The sequence below is a fragment of the Phragmites australis genome, chromosome 11, assembly GCF_958298935.1.
Source record: "Phragmites australis chromosome 11, lpPhrAust1.1, whole genome shotgun sequence".
In the NCBI taxonomy this organism is placed as follows: domain Eukaryota; kingdom Viridiplantae; phylum Streptophyta; class Magnoliopsida; order Poales; family Poaceae; genus Phragmites; species Phragmites australis.
In genome coordinates, this window is record NC_084931.1 from 7883169 (window position 1) to 7891112 (window position 7944).

Here is a 7944-nt window from a genome sequence, read left to right on the forward strand (position 1 = left end):
ACGACCTGGTGTTCTAGGAGCGTGTCTTCCGTATGGTGCCTATGGAGTGCTTGATCGCCCATGCTTTCATCTCTCTGCTATCGTTTAGATGATGTCGTTTAGTTATTAAAGTTGTTAAGGTGAAGTCTTTTTGTAAGAAGTAAACAGTTCTAATTTAAAGTATTGCTTTTGTTACTTCACCTATGATGTCCTTATATGTGTTAAACTTCCTGGTCACACATAAGTCACACTTGGTTTTATCCATTAAAACTGGGTGTGACACCTCATCCCCACCTCAGTGACTCTCTAAACATCTAAATCTTTGGCTTGCAGAAAACAGGGTATTAGAATTTTTCAACGAGAAAATTTGTGCCATAAAAAAATAGAGCATTGTGGGTATCTATCCCAACCCCAAATGTGACAACTCACTAGGTAGTAAAGCCTAACTGATCTCAATGAGACTAAGGTTAAAATGCCACTTGAATTTGTGAAACCTTGTGAAAGGTGTGAAACCCTTACACTAATTATAGTTAGATGTGAGCCCTAGCTCTGATACCAACTATAGGGATCAGTGACATCCTGAGAGGGGGTGAATTAGGACACTTAAAACTAATTAGCTCTAAAAACTTTACAAGATAAACCTATATCAATTTCTATCTAAATGTGCTATAGGTTTATTTAGTGTATCTACTCTACGATCAAAAGAGCTCGCAAACTATATAGGAAGTTAAATTGCAAGTATGTAAATGCGGAAACATAAATATGGTAATGAGAGCAAACTCGACACAACGGTTTTTATCCCGTGGTATTGATGGCACGAATGCCACCCCTAGTCCATGTTGGAGCTCCACCAAAGATATGCTCCCAGTCACCAAGACTCTTTTGGTTACGGCTCTTGAGCCACCAAGTCACAAAGACAATGCCTCAACTTGGATGAGTCACCAAGCCACAAAGGCAATGTCTCACCACTAGCCTCTCTTCCGGTTACTTGTCGCTATCTTCGCTTTGGAGTTTGAGCCACAAGGCAAGGGTCTTCACGTCCCCATACAAGCGTCTTGCCGCTGCTCCACACCAAGTCAGGGTCAACAAGCTTGAGCAACTCTGGCTTAAGGTGCTGGTGAGTCACTAAGACTCCAAGGTGCCAGCTTACCACTAGGTATAAGGTAGGATCACTCATGGATCCACTCTCTAGGCAGGAACACCTAGCGACTCTTCTCTCTTGACCTATAAGCACTAATCACTCACTAATCTTGTGCTTAATCACCTTGGATGATCACTTTAAGTATTTTGGTGGCTTGGATGCCTTCTCAAGTGTGTATGAACTTCCTCTGAACTCCAGCACACTCAAATGACTGAGTGGAGGGGTATTTATAACCTCAATCCCATGGACTAACCGTTGCCCTAACGACTCAAATTCACTGTATACGCCGGATAATCTAATGTAAACATATTGTACTTACTAGACCATTTGTTGTACATTTTCCAAAACTAGTCGTTGGAACTACACTGAAAGCTTATGTGAACATCAGATGTTCCGGCGTGTTCACCAGCTTCATCACTGGACCATCCGACGTATACACTTAAGCCAAACTACGCCACTTCTCTCTGTGCAAAATACTCTAACGTTGCCTTGCAACTGGACTTTGACATCTTCTCTGCAACAAGTACTCTAGCAAAGACTCCGGTGTGCATAGCTTCAAGCACCGGACCATCCAGTGTGTGTCTTCCTCAAACTTGAAACTCTGGAAGCTCAGGCGTGCATATCTTCATATCTCCAGATCATCCAGCGTATTCAAAACAGCCAGACAAAAATACTTCGGCGTTCATAACTCTTCTACACCGGACCTTCCCGCGTTAACAAAATTCTTGGGACTTGTCCAATTCAAACGATCTTTGTCCTGACTACGATAGCTTCTTCATATATTGCATCCATGAGACCTACTAAAGCATATACTTCATACACATGTTAGTACATTGACTATATTGTCATTAATCACCAAAAGTAAATGCTACAATCTCCCTAAGGGCATGTTTCCTATAGTGAGCCTCACAAGCTCAAACTCGATAAGACTATATAAGGATCGAGTTAATGAATATTGCGATTTTTATTTAAGTTTATCACCCTATCAAGTCTATACGGCTTTAATTTTTCTTATGTATCTCCAATGCCCAAGGATATGATGCAATGACCGGATTAGAATGGTCATCCTCAAGCTTATCTAGATGACCACATAACAACAAACAATCAAGACGATAAGACCTACTCAAGGTCTCTCCCGTTATTGAGCTTAGGTGAGTCAAATTTGAGCCCGCCCTCAAGCTCGTTTGCCATTGTAAGCTCGGTTTAATCTTTTATCGAGCTCCAGCTTGATAGGGCAAGCTCGCTTGAGCTCGGCTGTTGACAGCCCTAATTGTGTGCCGAGCAGAAGTTGTGTGGTTGTGATGCAATTCTTGTTGCTGAGGGTCTGTTCGATCTATAATTGTCCTGAGCTGGAGAAGTTGGTTCCATGTACTTAGTAGTTCTCTAGGGGCTTATTTGCATATCCAGGGTGTAAGCACTGTGCTTGTTTTAATATAATAGGGCGTCCAGCCACTTCCGCAAAAAAAAAGGTTTGTGTACATATAGATTTATCAAGACAATCAGAGCACAGCCCAAAATAAAGACTTAAAACTGTACATGAACTTATCTAATGAATCAACCAATAATGCAACCAGGTAATATGCCCCTTGCAATTGTCAGATATATTAGTACCAAGGACATTGACAACTAATTAAGCGAAAGCAAGATCCATTTACTTTTATTATTAACAAAGCTATCTGCTAATACTCACTCATCAATCGATCAATCCGGATTCCGGTCTGTCTGGCGGAAAAAAAAAAACAAAAAAGAGGGAAGAGGAGAAATTTAATGATCTATATGTCTAGGGGTTCTCGGAGGAATCGTCGTAGAGGTCGTATTTGCGGAGGATCTCGCCGCAGTTCTTGAGCGGCTCCTTACGGAAGAAGGCGATGGAGTTGGCGTAGCGGATGCCGCTCTGCTTGATACCGTTGTTCCGGGTGAGCGGTACCCGGGCGCGATCGCGGGAGCGCTCGATCTCGGCGCAGTCCGCCTCGGGGCTCCGCAGCAGCGCCACCTCGCAGATCTCCTCCTGGTGGTCCTCCCCAACCTCCACCTTGTACCACCCCCACGCGTCCGTCGTCGCCTCCGCCTTGTGGTGCACCTCCTGCGACTCGAAGTGCTTGCACTCTATCTGCACCGTCGCGCCTGCGTGCATGCGCCGCCCATTATATTGTCACGCACGTACGTGCACTCATACATGGCGTTGCCATGGCCATGGTTACGCAACCACGCGCGCGAGAGGCTCACCTTTGAGACTGTGGGAGACGTTGGTCTCGAACCCGGCGCGGCAGGTGTCGCAGTAGACGACGCCGGTGACGAGGAATTCCGGCGGGCCAGGCGCGGGCGGTGCGGCGCTGGCGACGGCGGCCACGGCCGAGAAGGTCAGGAGCAGCGCGATCAGGCTACGCAGCTGCGGCATCCTGGTGGTCTTGTTCGTCGGGCGCGCGCGCTACGTGATGCAATCTATCTGGGATGTCACGTACGTCTCGGACAGCTTAAAAATGGCGAGCCGTGTCAGGGTGATGAGGCTTGAAGAGGCTATGCTGCGCTGTTCCACGTGAGAGGTGGAGCTCATTTCTGGGCACCGGAAGGGCTCAAACTTGCCACTCCACGGCCCTCTGTTTGGGCTTTTTGACCACGCATGCCGCGGGGCACTTTAGTTGTTAGAATTTTAAGCCATGTTTACAAGAGTTATTAGCATGGGCGTTTACGCGATTGGGCACTGTCAAAATATATACCAGTTCCACAAATTCATAGTCGATTGGGCCCTCTCTTTAGGAGCTAGCATCACGCATCCAAGTTGTTTCTTTTAATAAAACTAGCCTAATTGCCCGTACAATTACGCGGGCAAGTTACCATAATACATATGTTTGTATTTGAAATTGCTCTGACATCTATATATGTTACTCTGCATTTTACACGAATAATCTGGACCCACCAAATGTGCAATGCATATCTTTATTTTTCTTCCTCATGGCTAGCATCTACACACGCGTTTCACACATGTGGAATCAATCCAGAATATAACAATCGGAAAAAGTAAAATAATATAGCACAATAAAATGGGAATTTGCATAAACGATGATTGAATCCAGTTAGCCATGCGACACAGAGATGGATGGTGTTGAGGAGATGATTGTCATTGATCAATAGAGGTGGCTGACATTGATGAGGTGGGTGTGAGCCAATGAGTGGAGGTAGCCACGCCTGTCGGAGGGTTAACTCCTGTCGTAGGGATCCTGGGGGACCCCTTTTAGAGATTCGGCCGGGGGATGATCCTGAATAAGTTTTTTGGAGAAATAAATGGATGTAAATGCGATGGCTGGTGGGGTGGAATGATCTAATGCAGAAAGAATAAATGCACTAGGGGTTTAGACAGGTTCGGGCCGCACGGGGGCGTAACACCCTACTCCTGTGTGGATGGTATAAATGCCCTGAGAATGTCTCCCAGGAATACGCCAGTTACAAGAATGTCTATCTATCCTAGAGCCTGGGGCTCCTTGTTCTTCTGTTTCTATGCTCGTACGAAGGTGTTCTTCGATCTATGTGTGTCTGTTGGCTTTGGGTGCCCTTGGACTTCTCGATCTTCTCTACCTCCTTAACCTCTTCAACCGTGCAGAGCTTGTCGAGCTTTTTCACCCTGTCTTTGTCCGTGCTGCCGACCGCTTTAAATACCCGCCGGCAGTAGCGTGCCTCGAAAGGGAGGGCACGAGTTCCAAGGCACCATAAATGGAAAGGGAGTCATCATAGCCTCTGTGCGAAGTGACGGGGGTTGAAAACGCGCCCCGCGCCCGGTCATTAGTCGTCATGATGGCGCTGGCAACGGGCGCCGTGGAGAGGGCCCACCGGGCAGCCGCAGAGCGACCCGGTGTGCCCGCCCCGTCTTGTTCGCCTGCCATAGCAGCGCGGCAGACGGAACGCCTCGGGCATCGCGATGCTATCCCGAGGCGCGCCGGATAGCGCGGGATGGGACCCGCGCATTTAATGTCCCCACGCCCTTCTGCCAAAGTATGGCAGGAACTGACACCGAGCGTGGCGTGAGCAGTTGGAGGTGACAGGCCACGTGAGCTCTTAAATGCGGCCTCGGGCCTTTCACTGGCTGACACCTCATCGCTGGAACCCTATGGGGGCCACTGCCAGGGGGCTTCCTGGGTCGTCAGGGAACCGAGTGCTCGAGGGTCACTGTTCACCTCCCCGAGCACTCTCTCCCGAGAACGCCCTTTCTTGGTCCTCGGGGAACCGAGTGCTCGGGGGCCACTGTTCACGGCCCGAGCACTCTCTCCCGGTCTTGACTGTACGGATCCTCAGGGAACCGAGTGCTCGGGGACCGCTGCTCGCAGCCCTGAGCACTCTCTCCCGGAACTTCCTTCGTTGAATCCTCGAGGCACTCGGGTGCCCGAGGGGCTACTGCTCGCAGCCCCGGGCACACCTCTCCCGGTACTCGGTTCTCCTAGTCGTCGGGGGACTTGGGTGCCCGGGGGTCGCTGTTCACCTCCCCGAGCACTTTCTTCCCGGTCACTTAGTCTTCGTAGTTTATCGGGGAACCCGGGTACTCGGGGACCACTGACTGTGGCCCCGAGCGCCCTCTCCCGGGACTTAGTCTTCTTTACCTCGCGGAGGTGACCCCGCGGGATGGCGCCACGTGGCGGATTGCTGGCCTGGCCTCGGGATTCGGGGACCACTGGTTCCTGATTCACCGACAGCAGCCCCCGGGCCCATTGGCAGGCGATGGCCCAGAGACTGCGGATGGGTCCTTCGTCGTCAACGAGGCCGAACCCAGCACCGACGCCACGCGGCGCGCTCTTAGGCGCTGGCCCTTTCAATCTGGGCTTCTGGTACGGCCCAATAGGGAGCCGAACGGACGCGCGTCCGGTCGACTCCTGAGGCGCGCCGGATAACAAGGCGGGTGGCGTGTGATAATGAGGCAGGCGGTGCGCGTGGCAACCGCGCAGATCGAGGAAAGTGCGTCTGGCAATCGCTGACAACCGCGGGGCCCGAGGGAGATTTGCCTGACGGTTGCGCTGGCCGAGGAAACCGTCTCGCCGAGCACGTCGCGGCAGGCGACGTTTGAATTTCCCTGGAGTAAAAAAGGAGGAGGGGAGTGAACCGCCCCCCTCTTTACGCCATCTTTGCGATCAAGCCTTCTTCTTCCTTGCGCTCCTGAGCCCTCATCCTCCCTTAGGCGATCAGAGCACCACTTTTCCCCCACCGTTCCAAATCATCCCCTACTCTGACAAGATGCCGAGAGTGGGAGGAAGCCACCGCGACAAGACTTGTGAACGAGGAGGCGGCGGATAAAGTGCGGAAGCTGATGGTGCTCGAAGGCCAGTGGGAGGCCTCGGTGGTGAGGCCGGTGAGCTTCCCACCGGTGACGGACCGGCCGGAGCGCAACGTCCTTTTCACTTCCTTCGTGGCGGTCGGGCTGGTGTCGCTGTTCTCGACCTTCTTCCTCCAGATCCTCGACACGTTCGGGATCCAGCTAGTGCATCTCAGCCCGAACTCCGTCGTTATTTTGGCGGTCTTCGCCCACCTCTGCGAAATGTTAGTGGGGGTGCCGCCGTCGGTGTCGCTCTTCTGACACTTCTTCATGCTGCGGCCGGCCAGGAAGAAGAGGGGTTTCTCCACCGCTGACGTCGCCGGCTGCTGCAATTTCCAGTTGTGGGATGGCCTGGGGAAGCAGTACATTCCCCAGGTGCTGTGGAGCAAATGGGAAGACTGGTGGCGCGACTGGTTTTACGTCGACGTCAGTCCCCACGACCGCCTTACACTGCCGGAGAGGGCGGCGGAGCCCCAGAGGCCGACTTGGGAGGCACCGCCGCAGGCGGACAAGTGGATGGAATCGGTCCTAGACCGCATCGACTTCCTGCGGCAGGCCAGGCTCACTTCAGTGATGGTGGTGGTGAACTATCTGCGCCGCCGCCTGGCGCCTCTACGGGAGCGGGCCCGGCCCTGCTGGGTGTACATGGGCCCCCAGGACATCACTAGGACCCAGATCGGCGCAGAGTGGGAACTGGACAGGGCGGCACTGAGGGGCCTGCTCTGGGTGGTGACTGGCGTGGATGACCTGGATGGGGCGGAGCTCCCCTGGAAGGAGCTGGCACTCTGTGCCAACCTGAACCGGGTGGCGCTGCAAGCGACACTGCTGGAGTTCGACGCCTAGGGGCTAGTCAACCGGCCAGGGTTCCGGAACCCCGGGACTATCCAGATTCCCGGGGTGGATGAGGCGACCGGCCACGCTCCAAGTGCCCCCGGCGGGGATGCCGCCAGAAGTAGGCTGCAAACGAGCGGCGAGGGGGCCGCGGCCGGCCCGGCGTAGACCGGTGGCTCGAGCTCCACAGGTGGTGGGCTGCAGGCCACCCGTGGGGCTGCTGCATGCAGCAGCCGCCAGGCCGGTGGAGGAGGCGCCGCCGGCAGTGGGGCGGCGACAGCGCCGGGGGACAAAGGAAAGCGCCCCCGGACTTTTGTTCCTACGCCGACGTCCTCGTCGTCGCCGTCGCCACCGCGGCTGCGCCCGTCGGCAGGCGGCGTGAAGGAGGGAGGCCGGGGTGGCCAACCGTCCGGCGCGGGGCTGGCGATGGAGGCGGCATCTACGGTTCTGGAACCCGAAGACCAAGGCCGGCACGGGAGCGCGGGCACAGCGAGTGCCCAAGTCGGCCCACCGCCAGAGACGGACCCGCGGCGGCCCCGCAGAGCCCCCCGCGGAAGAGGAGGAGGGAGGATTCCGGGCCAAAGCCGTCAGGCCCGGAATACAAGATCCCGGAATCGAGATGGCAATACCGAAGACCCAAAACTGCGTAAGCTTCCCCACTTTTACCTGAGCATGCCTTGGCCGGAGTGAGTTCAGA

General features: G+C 53.6%; 1 protein-coding gene across 1 annotated transcript; it reads right to left on the reverse strand.

Annotated features, from left to right (window-relative positions):
* Positions 1-2900: 2900 nt before the first annotated feature.
* On the reverse strand, positions 2901-3518 carry LOC133885793 (major pollen allergen Lol p 11-like). Its single transcript, XM_062325539.1, has 2 exons — positions 3347-3518; positions 2901-3244 (listed from the first exon to the last, which is right to left on the reverse strand). Exons 1-2 carry the CDS (start codon positions 3516-3518, stop codon positions 2901-2903), a joined length of 516 nt encoding a protein of 171 aa, XP_062181523.1.
* Between the last annotated feature and the right edge of the window lie 4426 nt (positions 3519-7944).